Here is a 22,162-nt window from a genome sequence, read left to right as displayed (position 1 = left end):
ACATGAGTGGAATGTTCTGGGAAGTTGGCAGCTCCCAGGAAAGAAGGAAACAACAACAAAGGTCACAACTCTCCAGAAAAGGAGGAGGAAACTCCTGGACTTTGAGGCCAATGAATGGCACCTGAGGCAACAATAGATGCCACCAGGGTTTCCCGAAGGGAACCAGGAGCCATAGGCAAATCACCTAATGTGCTCACTTCCTCACTTAACATTTCCATGCAGATAAAATAAAAAAACAAGCAAAAATTAATCACAAAGGCAGCCTTAGGAGGCAAAAGAAGTCCCAAAGCAAAGAGCTCTGGGAGGATCCCCCCACAGCGCTGGCTTTGGTTGCTACTCTCTTCCCAGGCCCCTCCCTACTCTGGTACCCTGTGACAGACACAGCTTAGCCTTGAATCTGGTGAGAAAGCTTCAGCCTCAGCATGTTCATCAGAAGCTCTCCATCGGCTGAATAAAGAGCAGATTCAGCTAGAAAAATGCTTTGGTGAGACTTCCACAATTGTCAGAGCATTTTTGGAACCTTAAAGCTAGTTCTTCCAATGTTCTTTTGTCGCTGAGAAACAATGCAGTCCAGTTGAAACAGGGGTGCCCTACAGTCTGGAAAGACCAGAGGCCAAAGTTCCTTCAGACACGTCTGAGCTGTCCCATAACCTCTCTCAACTTCAACTTCCTCATCTGCAAAAGGGTGAAGTTAAGGAATCATTGTACTCCCTACCTCAGAGGGCTATTACAAGAAAAAGGATTGTTCAACTTCAAAGCGCTGGTAGAAAGGTGAGTTATTAACATCAACATCCCTTTGGGAAGTAATAGGGCTTAGGAAGACATTTTAGACCATAACCTGGATGAAAACCAAGAACACCCCAGGCTTCGGTGAGGAGGAAGAGGACGTCTCAGAGGGTCAGTTTAAGGCCAGCAAGTCTGACCACATTGGGCTGAATCTCTACTTTATGGAGTATGTATGTTTGAGGGTGGAGAGAGTGACCTGAAACTGATGGCATGTAATTTTTCAAAAAAGTTAGAGAGGAAGTGGGTTTGGTCAAAGGCTATGAGACAAACCCAAAATTTCCATATGACAAAAGTGGGCCTTTATTTACAACTATGTCCAGGTGAGGGTCATGGAAGCACATTTACAACACGTGGTTTTCCTCGTAGGTGTCATGAAAGCTTTAGCCTAAGGTACTGAAAGGGACTTTCTTTAAGGCACAATAGTGCCTTAAACGCTATTTAAGTAGATGCCCGTATCAAACAAAATAAGAATATCAACTCACCCATATATGTTGCTTTACAGTTAACAAAGCATTTCTCTCAAGGTGAAAAGTATTGTAAGGGTCATTTTAAAAGTGTTCAATATTCATCAAGGTGGTAGGCAAATACAGAATTAGAGGAATTATTAAAGCTGGGACTCTGGGCTTAACAGAGCAGAACACTTCTGGTGAGCAGGTCAAGGTCCACTTTGGAGAAATTTAGATTCCCAAAACAACCTTCCTAGGTCAAACCAGGTATTAAAAGTGCCCACTAAGCACATTCCCCCATCTAACTGCAAGACTTACATGGAAATCTCTTGTCTGTCAGCTCTGCAAAAGAACACTGGGTTGCAGAGGACCCCAGCATGAGAAGATATCATGGAGACCTGATTTCAAAGTCAGGAATCAGACCTCTATCCTACATTCTACCTTCAACAGAAACTGAAATTCAGTCCAATTCAGAGAACTGGAGGGGGACAGGAAAGCAAACATTTATTTTAATGTAAACCTTGGCAAGAATGTGAGCAGTCCTCTCTACATTTCTGGACACCTCTTAATGCATTAAATTGTAGGAAAGTGTCTCAAAATCATATCCTGACTGGAAGGCCCCCATTACAACACCTATGAAGAGATTTTTGGAACAGGAAGCATCACTTTCACAATTCTTATTATTTCTTGGCAGTCTGAGTATCTCAACTGTGCAGTGGGACAAACTAAGCACACGTAGGGGGTCAATGAATCACCTCAAATCTTAAAATCCTACAATGAATTAGCAATAGGGTCAAGGCAAAAAATCAGCTCCCAGCTCCCTTGTCTGAGCTGTATCACCAGGACTGCATTACTCCCCTGCAAATGCTCTGGGTATGAGAGGTTTTGCCATGAGTGAAGTTCCATCCCAAAATTAAGGGGAACACAAACCTACCATAACCATCTTCCTCTGTTCACACAGCTTCTGTAACTGGTATGATTTTTCCTCCGCTTTGATATAACCTTTTTTCACATCATCAACAGCCTAATATCCAAATATAAGCAAAGAAGAGAGGAAAGAAAAAATGATTGTAACGTTAGGTCTTTAGAAAAATGGAAGAACAGAATAATTTCCAGAGTTACTCTATATCCACCATCGTGATAATCTTTATTTGCTTATTAACAAATGACTGTTATGTACGCTGATTCAACACTCGTCAACTACTAGATAAAAATTCTCAGCTTCTTAGCCTAACATTCAACACCATCTCTAATCTGGCCCCAGTCTACTTCTCTAGCTTTATCTCACATTACCTTCTACCGTGTTGTCTAAACTTCAGGAAAAGTGAGCTACTACTCACCTTCCAAAGAGCACATCCCTCCCTCTCTCCTTGGCCTCCTTCCTCATCATCTCCATCTATCAACATCATACCCATTCTTCAAGGTCCAGCTTAAATGTTTAACCTTCTCTGATCTCCTCACCTAGCAGCGATCTCTTCATTATATGCTTTCCTAGAACTCTATGCTACTGACTTTTTTTATCATATTCTAATCTGCATTTCATTTATCCATATGTATGAAAGAATAATTAAATTCAGCAAACATATATTATTAAGAGCCTATTAAAATGCAAGGTACCATGTTAGTTGATGGGAATGCCAAGACAAGAATGAAACAGTCCTCATCTTCAAGGAACTTACAATCTACTGGGAGGAAACAATGTGCCTGGAGATAATCACATGCAAAATAAACACATTTCTATTGCTCTTTTAAAACTTTACCAGGTTTCTTCTTCCAAGACAACTGTATAGTGTAGGTGGTACAAGTTTTACTTCCTTTATTTCATAGATGGAAGAAACTGAAGCTCACAAATCATATGACTTACCTCTGGTTTTAGTTTAGAGCCAGGATCCAAATTCAAGTCTCATGACTCTAAGTCCAATGCTTTGTCCATGACATCATGGCTACTTCCTAATATATAAATTCACTCCTATAAGATTTTTTTAAAAAAATTTATCTGGCTTCTGAAATATCAATGTAGGCACTTCCTCTATCAAGCAGATCAGAATCTTCTCTGTACCTTCAAGTTGTAGAGAGCTGACTGAATCACTGAGAAGTGAGTTGCCCAAGTTCACAGAGCCAGGATGATACAGAGTCATCTGAACTCAGGTCCCCTGACTGAGAATCTGGCTCTCTACCCTGTCATGTTGCCTTTAGAAAGTGTAAACTTGTTAAGTTCAGGAACTGAGTACTGTGCTTATCTCCCCACCAATTCCCAGCTGCAAAGGGCTTTGTTCTTCTACTTCAGTGGACAGATGAACCAGGATTATGGTCCTGATGCAAGTGGCACCTCATCAAAACCAGCCTTTTCCACTTTTCTGATTCGTGTCCATGTTTATCCAGAAATCCTCCATACAGGATTGACTCTAAGTCTTTAATACTTTGTTGTTACAAATGGTTATGGATGCAACACCCAGGATTATCCATCCGTGTTGTTGTTATCTCTTGCTCTATCACTCACTTGCTTTTCTAGTTATGTTCCAGCATACAACCACTGCTGGTGACATGCTGCAACCTGCTAACAAGCATTACATCTTCTTCTCTTACCTCTTGGTCACCTGTAATCTTGATTCCTTTGGAACCATAGTGTTGCATGATTCACAATCATAGAGTATCACTGAACAAATACTAATGCTTGAAAACATGGGCTTCTACATCAGAGAAGAGCTTGTGATTGCTGAAATGGCTTGGTTGTGGGTTTCATTAGAGACCTGTCATAGTCTAGTACTCTGTCATTCACAAAGAAGCATCTGCAGTATTTCACCGTTAAGAACGAATTCCTCTTCCTTTTAGATGCTGTGCAAGATATCCCCAATAACACTGAAAAACACTTTTACCAAGCCTGTTTCTTCCTGGTTTATAGCTCAATACTGAAAACTAAACGACTTTAAAAATTGTATCTATATTGTCTTAACATATATATATATATTAAGGACATCTGGGTGGAAAGCAGTCTTTAACATTATGTTTTAGATTTAGCAAATCAAATAATTTTCTGTAACCAAACCACAATAGTTTAGTAATATCTTATATCCTTATACTACTTAGTCAACTGTGAGACTGAAAACTGGTCTACTGTAGAAAATGGGTATGAAAGCCTACTTGTTGTCTCTCGTGTCTTCATCAAGGATACCCTCAATATGTGAACGGATCATTTTCACAAGTGTATATAGATGAGAAAGTAGCCATATGGGTCAGTAGCTGCAAATGTCTTCTCATTCAGCTTTATTTTGGTATTAATACCATCAGTAATCTTTTCTATTTTTTTCACAGATATCTTGAAAGCAAATTCCCCAAGTCCCTTCAGTCCGATGACCTAGTATTCATCTAATCTACCTTTCTATTCTAGTTTCACATGGCAATATACAGTCTTGACCCCATGCTTTGTCATTATTTTCCTAGCTAATTACCTTACCCCCACTGACCTACTGTTTTAAACCTGTGAATCTATATATCCCTAGGTAACTCCCACCATAGGAATTCTCTGCTAACTTTCCAGGGCTTACCTAGAGAAAGATGCAAAATTAAGCTGATTTCATGCACCAAAAAACAATGGTGTATAACCTCAGCTGGGTACTTGCTGAAGCACAATACTTTTATTCTATCATATCAACTCATCTCATTCCCCAGAGTAAATGTCTCAGATCTTTTTTCCTCTCTTATTGCAAGTAACTGCACTCCTACTTCATTGAAAACACCCAGACAAAAATGCTCTTAGCTCTCCTCCTTCATTTTTTAAATGTTCTTAATGTCATCAACCATTTTCTTCTTTTCCTTCCAGTCAAAAAGTGAAGGTATTCACCTTACAAGACTAATTCTAAAGACCTGCATCTGTAAGTCTCTTGTCTCCCTCCTCCTCCAAGAACCTAGTCTGGCAGTCACCTTTCTCTCAAATTTGTCTTCAGAATTTCTTTCCCCTGACTCTTTTCCAATTGCCTTCACACGTGCTCAGGTCTCCCAAATATTTTTAAAGCCTTCCTGTGACAATCCAGGTAGTCTACTCCACTGCCATCCCATCTCTCCTCCCTTTCATTGCTAAACTTCTTGGAAAAGTTTCTTCTACTTTTTCTCTACTCATTTTATCAACTCCAAGCAATCTGGTTCCAACTCTACTACTGTTCTGGAACTGCTCTAAAATTATCAGTAGCCTCACAGTCAACTAAATCAAAAACCCTTCATCAGCTCTCATTCTCCTTGACCTCTCTGCAGCTTTCAACATTAGTGACTACAACCTCCCTACTAGTTAGTCTATACTTTTTAAGGACCAGTCAAAGGTTAACTGAATAACAGACAGAGCTAGAAGGACCATAGAGACCATCTTAACCTACCCTCCTCATCTTACATTTGAGGAAACTGAGTCACCAGTCTCCTAGCTTTCACCTTTTCCTCTGAACTGTTCCTTTTCTTCTCTTCCCCTGAGTCATTTCCCCTTCCCAAACACTTAACTAAGGTGTTCTCCAAGACTCTGTCTTTGCCTGCTTTCTTTTTTCTTTTTCTATTCCCTTTCTTAATAATCTTGTTCTACAGCCTCAACCGCAGAGCTGTCTATGCAGACAACTCAACTCTGTGCATTTGTCTCTGATCTCTCTTTTGTGCTCCAGATCCAAATCCAGAAGGCATCTGGATGCCTACCTGCCCACCAGCATCTTGAGTAAAATCCAACATGTCCAAACTGGTGCTTTATTAACATCCCCCCACAAATCTATTCTTCATCATAACTCCATTCATTATGTCATCTCATTTTAGTCCTCACATTTGAGTTCTGGGGATTATAGCTTCAATTCTTTCCTCTCCCTCATTAGTGATAAACCATCAGCTACTAAGTCTTATCAATTCATATCTCTAAATACCACCTTGCTCCCCCCTCTGTTACCACTGGAACAACTTTAGTACAAGCCTTTATCATCACCTATCTAGCCTACTATAATAGCCTGTAAAAAGTCTTTCAACAGAAGACTTGTTTCCCCATCCAAACCTACCTTCTTACTGCTGCCAAAATAATCCTTCCTTATGAACAAATTTTATTACATCATACTTTTGTTTAAAAGCCCTTCAAAAGCTTATCAAGAAGACTTCAAACGTTTTTGCTGGCATTCAGGATGCTACACCACCTATGTTTGGCCCTGTCCTCCTTAACACTTTTATCAAAGATTTTAATAAAAATATAGATGCCAAGCTTCAGTGTTTTATTAGCAACTGCCTATTGGCTATTGCAGGTCAGATGTCCTGGACACATCTTAAACGAGGCTCCCAAAATAAAGGTCATTAGTGGAATCTCTTCATCTGCTGCCCTGCCTGATGGAGGTAGTCTCAACTCCACAAACAAGATGCCCATCCCAGGATAAGCTCATCACTTGTAATCTCACCACCATGCTGCTACTGGAAGCCTCATGACTCTTTCCTCCCTCAGCTCCTTCTCTCCTCTGATTAGAGGGCTTGGAAGGCAGAATACCAAACCCCTCCCAATGCCTTCTGTTAGAGAGGGCAGAAAATTCCCACTCTGCATCTGTTGCTCTGCCTGGTCCAACTCCATGGAACAAGATGCCCCTGGTCCCCCAATACATGACCTTTCCTGCTTCTTTTTGTGTACTGTCTCTACCTGTTGGACTTTAAGCTCTTTGAGGGCAGGGATTGTCTCTCTTTTTATTAACTGTATCCCCAGTGCTTAGCACAGTCCCTGGCACATAGTAGGTGCTTAATGAATGTTTATTGGATTGGATTCTAGACACTAAAAGTCTATTAATATAGCCAAAAATCAGGCTTTGGATTTATTTCTGCGACATCACAATGATGACTCAATGAACTTGTAGTCAACTAAACCCAAAAGTTTTTTCACATGAACTGCCATCTAGTGATGTTTCCATCTATTCTTTTCCCATACAGTTGATGCTAATTATTCGAACCTAACAGTATACTGAAATCCTATTCTATCATGCAAAGTGTTACTAAATAAATTGACTCATTCCACAAGATTTATTAAACATCTAAGGTATACAGATGTGCAAAGCACTAAGGTAGCTGATGGAGGAGACCTGAAATTTAGATAAGCCTGGTTTTGGCCCTCTGATCTTAGAGCCTGGTATTAGCTATCCCTCTCAGTTTTGTCATTTGCAATTCTGATAAACAGGCTGTAAACCAATCAAAAGATTGGGATTATTATCTACCAACTGCAAATAAGAAGGAAGTCAGAGCAAGGCAAGAAGGCCTGTGTACCTACCTGATGGAAGAAGTAGGTAACTGCGAGGTCGTTGTCATTCAGAAGAACCTCTTCTTCTGTAGTAAAGAGCCATTTGCGAATAGTCAGGCAAGTTCCTGGCACAGCTGATGTGTAGTTCTGGACATAGAGCTTGTGGGGGAATTCATTGGGAGCCAGCTTACGTACTACAAATTAGAGAAAAGACACAAAGCTTATAGAACCTGGGGAAAAGATACAAATTTTCCTGATTCAGACTGCACAGGCCAAATTGGGAATGGCAAGCTATTATCCAAATGAGATTAGGATACCAGCTCTGATCTATCCAGAGGCACTTCAGGAGCACAAATAAGCATTTGCCTCGACAAATTTGTTTCCTCCCACCCTCTCAACTCTGTCACCTGAGCAATAGGACTACCGTTAACATGCTAATAGCAATAACTGCCTCCAAGTCCCCTCCAGTTAAAGCATCTGGCCGACTCTTTGGTAAATTACATCCAGCTGCTATCTACAGAACATATTTAAAGAAAGCCTTTCCTTCATACAGCTAAGGCATTTTCAGACTCTAAGGTTTCAACTCTCAACAAGTTATTTTCAGTATCGATGAGTGAGAGGTTCTTTCACCAACGTGGATCCCAAAAGGCACTCTTCAAAATGACATATTTTCTGAGGAATGCTACTTCCCATGCTTGACGGTATATAAGCAGGAACTACAAAAATCACTTAATTTCTACAGTGCCTTTCTAAAGAATAGCCCAGAAAACTTCCTCCTCTCAATTTGCCTTTATCACCCTTTCCATGTGACAAAATAAAAAACTGAAATCTGGAGAAGAAAAAGTAATTTGCCTCTAGGACAGAGACAAGGTTGGGATTAGAAACCAAGTATCCTGGTGCCCATTTTGGGAGTCTTCCTTCCCCCCTTTCAATTCATTCAATTAATTGTCTTTTCAGTTCCAAATTCTTTCCTTCCTTCTTCCCTCTCCCCGACTTCCACTGAGAAGGTAACAAAAACAAAACCCACTAGAAATATTATAGCCATGCACATTAGTCATGTCCAAAAAAAGAAAGAAAAGAAAAAAAATAAAGAGAAGAGAAAGAAAAGGAAAAGATCCTTTAATCTGTACTTGGAGTCAATCAATTCTCTATCTGGAGGAGAGCAGAATGTTTCATCATGATTGTGTTGGTCAGTTACTAAGTTTTAAAAAGCTGATTATCTTTACAATATTGCTGTTATATAAACTGTTCTCCTGTATCAGGTCACTGAACTTTACATCAATTCATACAAGTCTTCCCAGGTTTCTCTGAGCCTATCCCCGTCATTATTTCTTACAGCACAATAGTATTCCATCACATTCATTTACCATAATTTGTTCAGCCATTCCCCAATTGATAAGCATCCCTTCAGTTTCCAAATCTTTGCCACCATAAAGAGCTACTATAAGTATTTCTTGTTTATATGGGTCCTTTTCCTCTTTCCCTGGTCTCTTCTGGACATAGACCTAGTACCTCTTGGGAGCACTTCTTGCCCTGGTGCCCTGCTGAAGCCCGAGCCTCCTTCAGTCTTTGGAAATTGCAATGCTCCCTGCTGCTGCTAATGCTGCCATGGCCATGGACCCTTTTGTCCACCTCCAAAGCTGCACCAGGCTAGAATACTGAGTCTCCCAATCAGAATTCAGTCTGATGCATTTTCTAGGTCTTTGTCAGATAATTAAGCTAAAATGCTTCATCTCACCCCACCATCCTGACTCCACCCCTTGGGAGTCTTCATCAATCATTCTGTCTTCCTTTCTAACAGCTCAAATAACTAATCCATGAGCTATCAAGTTCCTTGTAATCTTAGTCATATGTGTCTCTATAAGAAGTTCAATAGGTCAGACTGACCTATGGACAGAAAAAGAAGAAAATATCAAGCGGAAAATAAACTTGTTCCCTCAAGCTCTGAGATGAGACCATGGGACTTTTTGTTGTTTGTCTTTTGCTCTCCAAGACTGGAAAGATGATGCCATGACTTGCAAGTGAACTGGATTTCGGGGGAGAGGGGTGTGTGTGTGTGCAAAGTCACCAGCCTCACTTTCTCCTCCAGAGTTTTCTGGGTCCAATAGTGAGATATAGATCAGGACGACTGGAGATGGCCCCCATGGATCAATTTAATTGAAGGATGAAGGATCTAATCAGCCAACACTATCCAAGTTCTTCCTAGCTTTTTTCCTGCAATTTCAGTGCTGACACAGAACAAGATCACACTTAGTAAGAGATCAACGTCAAGTAAGAGTGATTCCTCTCACTTCCTTTCCAATGAGTTACTGGGAACTCCTCAGCCCCATGTCATCATGCCTCATTACCCACTGGAAGAATTTTTTGAAAGCCTAATTTTCTCATGCCATCATGCAGAGCTTCTTAGGAGGAAGTTTAGGAACGTGAACATGTGTAATAAATCAAGTGTGTTTTAAGTCAACTTTCCCCTCCACTGCTGAAAACAAAAAGTTCCCCCCCATCCTAATTAAACTTTGTGGAACAAGCATTTCGAGTCCTAATTAAATTTAAAACCTACTTCTTCCTCTCAGGACTATTCCCTTAGAAGAACAAAGATTTAACATTTTAGTTTGGAAAAGAAAGGTAGACACAATCTCCAAAAGTGTGCCAAATACACTCAGGAATAGCAGATAACGTGCCACTGTGCTGGAAAGAAATCAGGCCCCTGCCCTGAGACAGTGAAGAATAATCTGGAAGAGGGAAGTAGCAGCAGTACCCAAGCAACAACCAGGCCTCATGCTCTCTGCTCTGCCTCACAAAGGGGATTCCAGATGAGGGGATTCCTTGCCCTTGGGGTCCCCCGCCATGGGTGGGTTATTCCAACCTGACAATTTACTACAAATTCTGAGTCCCACAGTAAGGCACTTCAGAGTAGTCGCTGGTACTTACCAAAGGAGTGATTAATCACCTCGAACAAGGCAAAGTAATTCACGGTGGTGCTGTCCATGCCAACCTTTGCTGCGATAGCCTAAAGCACAAATGGAAGCATGGGTCAACAAGAGGGAAACTCAACTTAGCAATGTTTAGAGTGGGGGTGGGCAAAGTCTCCAGCCAATACAAAAATTCACAGCTGGAAAAAATTAGCTCCTAAACACTGAGGTCACACAGTTAAGCTTTGTGTGAACACAAGCACAAATGTTTAGCTGGTCAACAAGACACAAATCGCCTTTTGGCAATGGTGATTATACTATTTAAACTGCTTTTTTGGTTTTCCAGATGTCAGAGTCCCCTAGGTCTCTTACCCGCCTGCGTAAGTTCCACAGGGAACAAGTAAGTTCCCTAAGAAATCGTCATCAAGCACCTTCATGAAAGCAGTGAAAGGCTAGGAGCAGGCCTCCTTCTCGGTCAACCCGAATATGAGTAGAAGGCTAAATAAAAAGATGCCACATACCACAGCCTCCCCAATGAAATGACAGTCACACCCACTGCCTTTCCCCCATTCACTTGAACATTCATTCACACTGTCGACATTCTAGGTTCACGAACCCTGGTAGGGTGGGAGTAATGGAGGAGTTTATAACAACACCAAGCTGGCACACTGTACATGTCCAGGACTCCAGTACAAATGACAGGGGCACCAGAGGGCACAAAGGGATGGACCTGGAGTCAGGAAGACCTGACTTTAGACTCTTACTAGCTGTGTAGCCCTGAGCAAGTCACTTCATCTCTGTTTGTCTCAAGTTTCTCAACAGTACCTCTCTCTCAGTGTTGTTGGGAGGATCAAATCAGATAATATCTGTAGTTTAGCACTAGCACTAGAACAGAGTAGGCACTTTTATAAATGTGTATTCCCTCCCCTACTTTTCCAAGGCTGACTCTAAGCTAGAAGTCTCAGAAAACAAGGTCTTTGCGAGAGAAGCAGTAAAAGAGCAAAAGACAGTTTGCGGCCATCCCTTGTCCACAGTGTAGGCACAGAACAAGCATGGTCCCCCAGACGGTGTCAGAGGTAAAGCCCCTGCCACTGACAAGGTGTGCCCCACTCTTACTTCCCCAAGGACAGTGGCAGGTGCCCGTGCACTGATCTTGGCAACAGCATGAGCTCCATTTACCTGATACACCTGGTCTGTGGTGCTGTTCTTCTTAACTCGGACCGTCACTGTGGTGGCATCTGGCAAAGCCACTCTCAGTTCAACATCAGACACGCCATTGTAGTTCTAGGGGAAAACAGACAGAGAATGTATGGCAGCGTACATTGGGCTGGAGCACATAAGATCAACAATAACTTGAACACATGAGAGACAGTAAACCACCATCCTCCTAAACAGAAATAAGAGAAGTTGTAAAGAGAAGAAACAAAGACATACTAAAAATCAGGAACCTGACAAGTCATGAAGCCCCCTTCAAACTGTGGCAAAATTCAATCTCACAGGTCCTTGGAGGAGATAGGACTGCACGTCTTCCTTCCTCTTAAGTCAGAACACTTGTAAGGCCCATTCCAAGACAACACAGTCATGGGGGGTGGAGGGGGTGGGGGTTTCCAATCAGTTTAGAGCCCAGTACTAAAGTAAGAAAACCTCCAGAGGGAGCTGCTTCAACAAATATTTTTTAAATGCTTGGGTAATCTAGACTTGTTGAAGAACTATTCATATGATGGTGTTTGACCATTAAACAGTGGTTCATTTGAGGGACTAAGAAGTGAAATTTGGACATCACAAAATACTGTACAGTTCCCAAAATAATCTTGCACACATTATCTTTAAGACTCTGTGAGACAGATGGCTACTACAAATATTTTTATCTCAAAGTGAAAAAACTAAAAAGATTAAGTGCCTTACCCACAGACATATGGTTAATAAAGGTCAAAGGCAGACTGAACCCAATTCCAAGCAGAACACTATCTACTATTGCATATTTCCTCAAAAAGGTGAATGAATACTCAAGAGATCTGAACCCTTACATCCATTTGTTCTGACAAAGTGTTCTTTCTTACTCTCCTAAATTCAAAAGGGACTATCTCTACTATAGCTTTTAATGATAATCAACAAATTATTCTATAACTCCATTCTTTAGTTCTTTGTTTTTTGGGGAAAAAAAGATATGAGTTCTTCAATGCTTTTTGTGGCAAAATTAATTTCCTTAGGCTTGGGGATTCATCAACTATTAACTTCTTATTTGTCTACCATCCTAAGCTAGAGGTAAATTAGACAGAATCCACATGGTCTCACTCTTCCCCCAAAGGAGAAACGTGGGGAAGATAATACATAACTAATGATGGGAGGGGCAGGAGTACAGTACACAGGAGAGGGGAAGAGGGGGAAGGAAAGAGTGAGTAAGATGGAAGATCACTGAGAGCTGGGAGGAGACAGTAAAGAATGGGCAGGAAATCCAAGTCTCTTCTCCCAAAGTGCTTAAAAGTATTCATTCTTCTCTGGGCCTCTTCCCCTAACAAAATTAATGATGCTGTCAGTAGCCACAGCTCTACAAGTTGGCCAGCCCTTCCTATAAAATGCTTGAAATAGCAAGAAGTAGAACATGCCGAGGCCCACAAGCCCACGGTGAGGACTTCCAATCCTTTAGAGGAAAAGGAGAAGCCCATCAATGACTGGCCAACAAGGATCTACCAGCCCAAAAACACCAGACAACCCAGGAAAGTGATCAGGCAATTCTTGGAAGCTGATGGTTTACAAAGCTGTAGATCAATCTGGATACAAAAGGATGGCATGGCTGCCACAGTGGACAGCTGGACTTGAGCAGAGAGACTGACCTGATTTACTTACACTGTGATCTCCTTTGTTGGATCCACCCACTGGGTACTTGAACCCCATGCACTGATGCCCCTAACTCTTTCCTGTCAATGTGATTAGTATATCAACAAGGACTGTTCCAAGTCACTATAAAAGGAAAAGAAGGTGGGTTAAGGAACCCACAGAGTACTTAGAATAAAACATAAGATGGGGTCACTTGGGGTGAAGCTAGTGACATCAATAACATCTCACTATGCTCATTAATTTGAGCTTCCAAAATACGTAAAAGCCTTCCAAACATTCATATCTACATCACTGAGATAGTAAGTTGCATTTTAAAAATAAAATTAATATACAGAACAGAAAGAAAAAACACTAGAGTTTTCAGATAAAGTAAGGAAAATAAAAGGAAAAGGGCCAAGAAGCTCTTTAAGTTATCCCAATGGAACTAATCTACAGAGAAAATTAGACTAAAACCTTTAAATTCAAAAGTTTTTGTATTTCTGCATTAAGTTCACCTTTTGCCTTCCTTTTTTTTTCCTTTAAAACCCCAAGCTTGTATCAATTGAACTAAGGAAAATCTCCTACAAGAATGAGGAGGATCAGAGTCTTCCTATAACTAATACATGGAAGGCAGGAGCCATGGAAGAGAGAAAGATGTAGATCCTACACCTACCTTAGTCAGAACTGAGGCACAGCCCCTCAAAAGTGGAACCTCTGGTTAGGGAAAACTATGGAATAGCTGGGAATCATTTTTTTCTTTTTATCTGTGTTATTCCCTTTTGTCTTCACACATTTAGTGAGAACCTACCTCAGTATTCTAGAAAAGAGTGCTGGATTCAGAGTCTTAAGTTCATACTAGTTAAGTAAGCCTGGTCATTTACAAAGGATGTGACCCCCTCAGCATGCTATTTAACCTTTCTGAGCCCCAGTTTATTTATCTATAGTATGATGGGAAGAAAGGACCTAATCTGTCTAATAGAATACCTTGGGGATCAAATGACATAAAGCACTTTGTCAACCTTACAATTTCATCAATTATTACATGAAAGGGATCATGGTGTAGCAGAAAGAGCTCTGGTCTTAGAATTGATCGAGTTCTGGATTCAAATCCACCCAATTGGGGATCTGGGCAAGTCACTTAACACCTTAGAATCTCTGTTTACTCCCTCAGGAGGAAGGTAACCTCAGACTCCTGGCTCCAGGGGAGTTGCTCTGACACCTCCAAGCACTGTATCAAATGGAGTTAAGTCTAGCCGAGTAGTAGTAAATCAAAAAGTATGGAACATGCAATGTGCCTACCCTTGTGTGAGGGGCCAAAGGAAAGCTTAAGATACAACTCACACTCACCAAGAGCTAACAATCTTGTCGGAAAAATAAGACACATATGGGCTTTTGGGGGCACTAAGGGAGGCAGGGGAAGCACTAGAGTGATTGTAAGAAAATCCCAGCACCTGCTCTGCACCTGGGAGCCTCAGAGATATGCCTCTAGATACGGGGAGGTTAAGGGTTACTCACACAGCTAGCATGAGTCAAAGACTGGACTTGAACCTCAGAGCTTCCTGATTCTAAGACCAGTTCTCTATCCACTATGCTACAGTTGCCTCTTAATAAAATAATGAGAAAACATGGAATATATATTCTCCACTAAAATCCTACTCTAAGACTTCATTATTACAAAGGGATGATATTGATTTCAGTGTCTTCAAGGTAATGCCAGTAGAGCCCAAGCTTTGGTGGCTATGACCAAGGTGGAAAAGATTCAGGTAGGGGCCAGGTAAGGGATTGTGCTTTTGTCATTTAATGACCAGCCCAGCAAATTGCAGAGAAACAAGTCGCCAGAAGGCTGGCCACTTGATAATTAATTATTTGGGGGAGGGCCCAAAAACTCATGAAGACTGTCTATTAAGACTCTCATAGATGAATACCCCCACCAATAAAATTACAGGTCTGCTGAAGTACTAGATGCATGCACAGTTGATGCTAATACACTAAAATAATAACCAGTGTGGTAAAGAGGACAGTATAAAATGAGGTACTAAATGTGTGTTACAGACACACAGAGAGGTCTATAGTGTTGTTTAGAGTTGTCCAGGAAGGTTTCATGGGTGTGGAGCTGGAGGTGAGTCTTGAAAAGCAAGTAGGAGATTGATGGCAAGGAGGCAGGAGGCTGGAATAGTCTGGGGTGTTTTTATAGCAATTATCATAATCCAAAACCGTTACCATGAATTAAGTTTTTTAAAGAGCAGATAATAACTTGGGAGGTTGTCAACATACCTCATCTGATTCCGAAAGAAACTCTTGCATGATGTCACTCTCACCAATGACTCGTATCGAACACACTATGGAACACAAAGACAGAGCTGGGCATGAGGCTCTGAATTCCATTGGTAAAGAAACCAAGAAGGCACTTGGGCTTGGTAATGAGGCAGCATTTGCAGATTAGGCAAGAGCCCCCCTCTCCCCTGGCACACAGACTTTTAGGGATGGATGTAGAGCTCTCAGTTGGCAGAATGTGGGCCTATCTATATGGCTCAAAGCAATTCTGAACATAGAGAAATTGAAATTAGGTAAGTCTAACTTTTCTATCCTTTACTAGCTATTAGAGGTCTCAGAGAATGGGGAAAACTAATCCAAGACAAAATTGAAAAAAGGAGTAAAATTCAATCTCAGCCACAAACAGGCTGCAGTCAGAGAACCATAAGCATTTAAAACAGCTTTGCACAAGCACGATAGTCAATTAAGTGTTTGTTGAGCATATCCTTTCACCTGGCTTTCTCTTCAAAGAGGAAGGAAAATTCCTCCTTGATCTGAGGAAGATAATTTCCTGATTCGTTCTCATGTGGCTGGTAAATTACCCTGATGATTTTACTCCAATTCGATTAGGAAACTGAATTTGTGAGGATTTTCTATCAATTATGCCTCATTTTAACCCTTTCACGTTTCCCAAGAGCCCAGTTTAGAGGCTATTCCTTTTTAAAAATGATAATGGTGACAGAAAAGATTCATCACCTTCTACAGAGATTTTTCCTCTAGGATAACAATTCACTGTAGAAGTAAAAAGGAAAAACCCAAAAGAAAAAACCCCAACTAGGTCAGTTATTGTACAAGAACAAAAAACTACCATTTACTAAATAAGAGTATTATTCTAGCAATTCTTAAAAAGAAAATCCAGTACATAGCTAGCAAACTCTGCAATTCTATATACCACAGTGGGGGCAGGGGGTGGGGGTGGGGTCACAGTAGACTAGTAAACCAGGACAGGATGGAAGTGGAGAGTAAAGGGAGAGACATGTTAAAAAAAAAAAAAAAGCAAAGAACTGCTTTATGGGGAATGTTGATTGAGGGCAGCAAGGGCTACTTTAACAGAGATCAACAGTGTCTCAAAGATAACCACTTTTCCCTTGCAGAATCAAACTGTGTATCTGATTTTGTGCATATATGTGTTTGTTGGCAAATGATATAACAAAGGTCCTTCACGCATTAAAAACAAATCATGTGTGTTGTTGTTAAGTATTTGGCAAGCTAATAAAAGCACACTATTAATCACAACACTGAGCAAGCATTTCAGTCATACTTCAAAGCTCCCAGTTAAGTCAGCTTAGAAATGTGCCTCAGCATATATAACCTGTATCAAATTGCTAACTGTTTTAGAAAGGGTGGAGGGGAGGGAGAAAAATTTAGAACTTAAAATTTTGTAAAAAATTAATGCTAAGAATTGTCTTTACATATAATTGGGAAAAAACAAAATATTATTTTTAAAAAATGTGCTACAGGCTCACTTTCACTGGAGGCCACTGCCCACAGGCTAGGGAGCTAGTTATAGAAAGCTCAGCTGGGGTACATGGGAGCACCAACATGACTTCACCTAAGCCATGTAGAAGCTCTGGACATTTGTCTTGAGAATCAACTTACCTTTCTCCAGATACTCCTCCAATCCACGACGTCGGGCATCCAACTGCTGTTCTGATAAAGAGAATGGCCACTTCCCCGGCAGGCGAGGAAAAGTAAAGTTGGCAAATTCTCGTTTAAGGTTCTGGTGCAGGATTGCAAATTCCCGGTACCGCTTAGAGCACAACTGCCTTCCCGCCATGTAAACATTGTACACCTGGTATAAGGAAAGCAAAGGAAAATGCATTTATCATAAAAGCAAAAACCAGTCACCTCACGGATGAATTGGTGTTGGCTACATCCAGCCTACATAGTGCTAGTCACCAATAGTGCTATCTACATGAACAGTAAGCTTTTTGATCCCTTTACAATGTGAGATCAGTCAGAATCATGATAATAAAACCTGTCAGTGGTCTTTTCTCAGTCCTCATTTTCCAACATTTGACACTGCTTGACCATCTCATTTTTGTTTTATTCTTTTTCATCTCTTGGTTTCACAGAATCTCAGGGGACTGGACCAGAACCTTCTTCAAAAACCATCTAGTCCCACCTTTCTCATACTAGTCATACTTGTACTTTCTCATGGTTCTCTTCGTAATTCTGATTGTTCCGTTTCAATCCCTTCCATCTCCTCCTATTCCCTTAATAAACATGGGTAACTCACAGGGTTTGCCCTTGGGTTTGTGTTCTCCCTCCGGTTTCCTGATTGCCTTCTAAACCTTCAATTATCAACTCCAGGCGCATGACCTTCAAACTCTGTATCCCTAACTCTTTATCTCCAACATTTCCAACTTTATGCTGGACATCTCGACACACACAAAACTGAATCCATCACGTACCCATCTCCATTTGTTCCTTTTACCTTCTCCGGAGACCCTGTTGATAATGCCACTACTCACCAGGTTACCCATGCTTGAAACTCTGGAGTCCTCTTTGACTCTTCCTTCTCCCTCATTCCTCACACCCAATCAGTTGTCAAGTCCTATTAATTCTGATCCTGCAATCTATCTCACAGCCCTTTCTCTCCTTTCTACTCCAAGGGGCCACCTCCTTAATGCAGACCTTCATCATCTCTTGTCTAGACAGTTATTAAGGACTCCTAACTGGTTTCCCTGCCTCCAATCTCTCCCATTCACCTTTCATTCTATTAACAAAGGAACATTCCTAAGATCCAGGTCTAATCAAGTCATATACCTGGCTCACAGGCCTTACGTGGCTGCCAAAAAAACCATGTAAATGCTTTCAGGCATTTAAGGCTCTCCAAAATCTAGCTCTACTCTAGTCTCCCCAGCATATTTCACATTTCTTCCTACAATTACTCTACATGACTAGCCATTTTCCAGTTTTGTCTTGTCCTCTCCCAGTTTTCTGCATGTGCAAAGGCCATTCATTCCTTGTGCTTGGAATGGACTTCCTGACACCCTCACTACCTGTTGAAATCCATTTCCCTCAAGCTCAAGTGCCAACTCCACGACTTTACTGATCTCCCCCAGGTAGAGGTGATTATTTTTTCTTCCCAATTTTTCATCTCTCTTGAACTAGCTAGCATTTATATGGTACTTTAAGGTTTACAAAACATTTACAAATATCTTAATCCTCAAAACAACCCTGAGAGGTAAGTGCTATTATTATCCCCATTTTACAGATCAGAAAACTAAGGCAGGAGTCAAGTGACTTGTCCAAGGTCACACAGCTAGTAAGTGTCAGAAGGAGAATTTGAACTCAAGTTTTCCTGACACCATGTCCAATGCTCTATCCACTGTATCACCTCTGCCTAACCTGTATCATAATTATCTGTCTTCTGAATATAGCTCTTATCCCTTCACTAGACTATAAGCAATCCAAAGGCAGGGGTTATGCCATTTCTTAACTTTGCATTCCCAAGGTCTCCTACAGTGACCTGCACATAGTAAGTATTTAATAAATGTTTATTCTGTGAAATCATATAATACATTACTGACTTTTTGGTCTAGTTTGGAGGTGATTGTTTTTGAGGCTATGTTCATCTCATCCAGGCTGGAAGAATAGCAGCCACTCACAACACACAGGCCCATTCCCATTAGTGATTGGCATGGAAGCTTTGGTCTTCTCCATTTCCAAACTAAGTCAGTTCATCCTTCCTTAGGCAGCCCAGTTCCCAAGGCTCAAAGGGTCAGTTTGTCATTTTGGGAGGTAATATACTTAATCATGCTGCCACTACTCAAAACTTTTTTAACTTATGGAATTGTCTCCAGAGCTATTTTACAGACCATACAAGAAAATAATTCTTATTATGTCACTTCAATTCAAGCATCTATTGAGTGACTGTTGCGTGGCAAACACTATGCTAGGTGCTAGGGATACTAGGAAAAACCAAAACACTCACTACACTCAAGACAGAATTGTCAAACTTGAGCAACCTGCCTTAGTTATTTCTAAAAAGCAGGCTTACCTTCAAAGAATGAATGTTTGCTATTGTTTAAGATATTCAAGCTACTGAACAATTGGCAGTTTCAAAAAAGCAGTTTAAAAAATGTCAAGGCATCATTAGAACCATAATGATTAGAATAAGTAAGCAGTATATTAGAATATAAAATTCATTTGGTTGTGTGATGTTTTTTTTAAAATGCTAGCTGGGCCTGGTGGTACATCTAATCTTTGCTACTGGGAGATGGAGGCTTGTAGATTGTTTGAGTTGCAGTGGCCCAGGCCCATCAGGTATCTGTACTAAGTCTGACACCCTAAGTCTGAGGCTAGATTTAAACTCAGATCTTCCTTACTCCAAGACCAGTGCTCTATCCATCAATAATAAATGCTTCCTGATTCATTCCTCAAGTCCAATTCTAAAACTACAATGACCAAAAAAGGGAAGACAAATAAATTCAATGTTTGTGAATGGGTCAGATTAATATAGTAAAAATGACAGTATTTCCTAAATAAACATGTTTTTAATGCAACACCAATCAAAATATCAAATGGCATTTTTATAGCATTAACTAAAACATACTGAAATGCATATGGAAAAACAAGTGGAAAAGAAAATCATGGACAAAATTAAGCAGAAAGCTGATGGATGCGCGGACTGTTTTTGATAGACTTAGTCCTCCACAGTAAGGCAAGGACCTGAAACATTTCCAAAGGACTCATAATGCAAAATGCCATCCACATCCAGAGAAAGAACTATGGAGATGGATTGCAGAATGAAGTAGACTATTTTCTATTTTGTTATGTTGGGTTTTGTTTAGTTTTACTCATGCTTTCTCCTACGCATTTTAATTCTTCTATGCAATATGACTAATGTGAAAATGTGTTTAATAGGAATGTACGTGTAGAGCCCATATATGAGTGCATCCCATCTTGGGGAGGGAAGTGGGAGAAGGGAGAAAAAACTTAAAACTTACAAAGTGATTATTGAAAATTTAAAAAAAATCAATTTGAAAAAAATGTTTATTATAATTAAAAAAAGAAATTGTCACTTTAAATAATGCTATAATTAACTGTTCTCTTTGACTGATGCTTTCGCCCTATCTTCTTGAAAGTACAACTCTTTCTATTTAAAAAAAAAAAAAAGCTGATGGAAGTGATCTTGTGTTCTCCAGACTTCAAAACACTATGAAAGGGATTATTAGAACCAGAAGAATCAAACACAGCCTACAATACTCCCTAATGTGGCTCAACCAGATGAAAACATATTTAACAAAATAAATAAAAATACACTAAAACGTAGATTATATTGAAATGTGGTTCTCTAGGCCAATCTGTAGCCCACAGGGATCCTTATGCACAGTTGGGTGGCCCCTATTTCTATTTGAATTTCATATCACTGATCAAAACTATTTTTTTCTGTGTCAAAAAATATAGAGAAATGGATACATGGACCAGGACAGACCCACCAAGCCACTAACCAAAGAGATACAAAAGTTTGGTTGGAACCTCTCACTATTGATATAGATAATTCCCAGTAAGGAAAGTCTTTCAATCAATGCTGATGGGTAACTTCTATAATTTAAGAGTCTCAGAGATTTGTGGGAAAGGGAAAGAGAGCGAGCATTCATTTAGTAAGTACCTATACACCATGCACTGGGCATTGTACTACATGATCTACAAATTTTATCTAATTTGATCCTCACAATAATCCCATGAGGAAGGTGCTGCTATCCCCATATAACAGTTAAGGAAACTGAGGCAGAGGTTGGGTGACTTGCCCAGGGTCATCTAGTTGGTCAGTGTTTGCTGCAGGATTTGATCTCAGGTCTCCTGACTCCAGGTCCAGTGCTCTGTGCACCATGGCCTCCCCCAGGGCCATTGAGAAGTTATGAGATTCTTGCTCACAGTCCATGTGTTCCAGAAAGAGTACCTTAACCCTGCCTGGTATTCTTGGTTCACAACCGACTATTTCACTACCTCATTCTGCTGACTTTCTAAAAAAATTAAAGTAATGAATCCTTTCTCCAGCTTCTACCTAATCAATATAAAACCCTACTTAGTAAAGTGTTCAGTAAACTGATGGGAAATAGATTTAGACTTCTTATACTACATACTCCCACTGAATTGCAGTCAGATGATGGACAAACATATAAAAAGGAAATTACAAAAAAGGACAAGAAAACAGAATAAAACATTGCTCAACTGTGGAGGGGAATAAGCTTTTTCAATTCAACAGAATTACTGGGGAAAGACTGATGGCTTAATGAAAATTTTAAAATTTCTGAACAAAAACAAAAGAAAAATAATAAATTGGGGATATTTACAGCAAATTAGACATCTAAAGTTAATATGTAAAATACATGTGCATGTATATGAGTATCTGTTAAAAAGTCATGGTGATAAATTAGTAATGATGTATAAACTGTTAAAAGATATGGACATATAACTTTCAAGAGAAAACATTATTATCAAATTACCTAAAAGAATGGTCACCTTCACTAATAATCAAAGAGATGTAAACTCAAACAATTTTGTGGTCCCACCTCACACTCACCAAACTGACAAAAATAATTAAAAGAAATGCAACAATACTAGTGAGGTTGTAGAGAAACAGGCATATTCATTCATTTGCTGGTGAAATTGGAAATGTATTGGATCCTTTTGGAGAAAACCTGGCAGTACAA

The 22,162-nt window shown here is 40.2% G+C and overlaps 1 protein-coding gene across 2 annotated transcripts in view; it reads right to left on the bottom strand.

Moving 5' to 3' along the window:
- The window catches only part of SNX27 (sorting nexin 27), a 70,492-nt gene that overhangs the window by 4,846 nt on the left and 43,484 nt on the right, over window positions 1-22,162 (bottom strand). For both annotated transcript variants that reach the window (XM_072644837.1, XM_072644838.1), the window contains exons 3-8: window positions 17,097-17,289; window positions 15,459-15,523; window positions 11,547-11,651; window positions 10,387-10,465; window positions 7,489-7,652; window positions 2,167-2,256 (exon numbers count right to left, since the gene is read on the bottom strand). In XM_072644837.1, coding sequence (XP_072500938.1) covers window positions 2,167-2,256; window positions 7,489-7,652; window positions 10,387-10,465; window positions 11,547-11,651; window positions 15,459-15,523; window positions 17,097-17,289 — 696 coding nt within the window. The remainder of the gene's footprint in view (window positions 1-2,166; window positions 2,257-7,488; window positions 7,653-10,386; window positions 10,466-11,546; window positions 11,652-15,458; window positions 15,524-17,096; window positions 17,290-22,162) is intronic.

Source organism: Notamacropus eugenii, chromosome 2 (assembly GCF_028372415.1).
Source record: "Notamacropus eugenii isolate mMacEug1 chromosome 2, mMacEug1.pri_v2, whole genome shotgun sequence".
Lineage (NCBI taxonomy): Eukaryota > Metazoa > Chordata > Mammalia > Diprotodontia > Macropodidae > Notamacropus > Notamacropus eugenii.
This window is presented reverse-complemented; position numbering and strand designations above follow the sequence as displayed.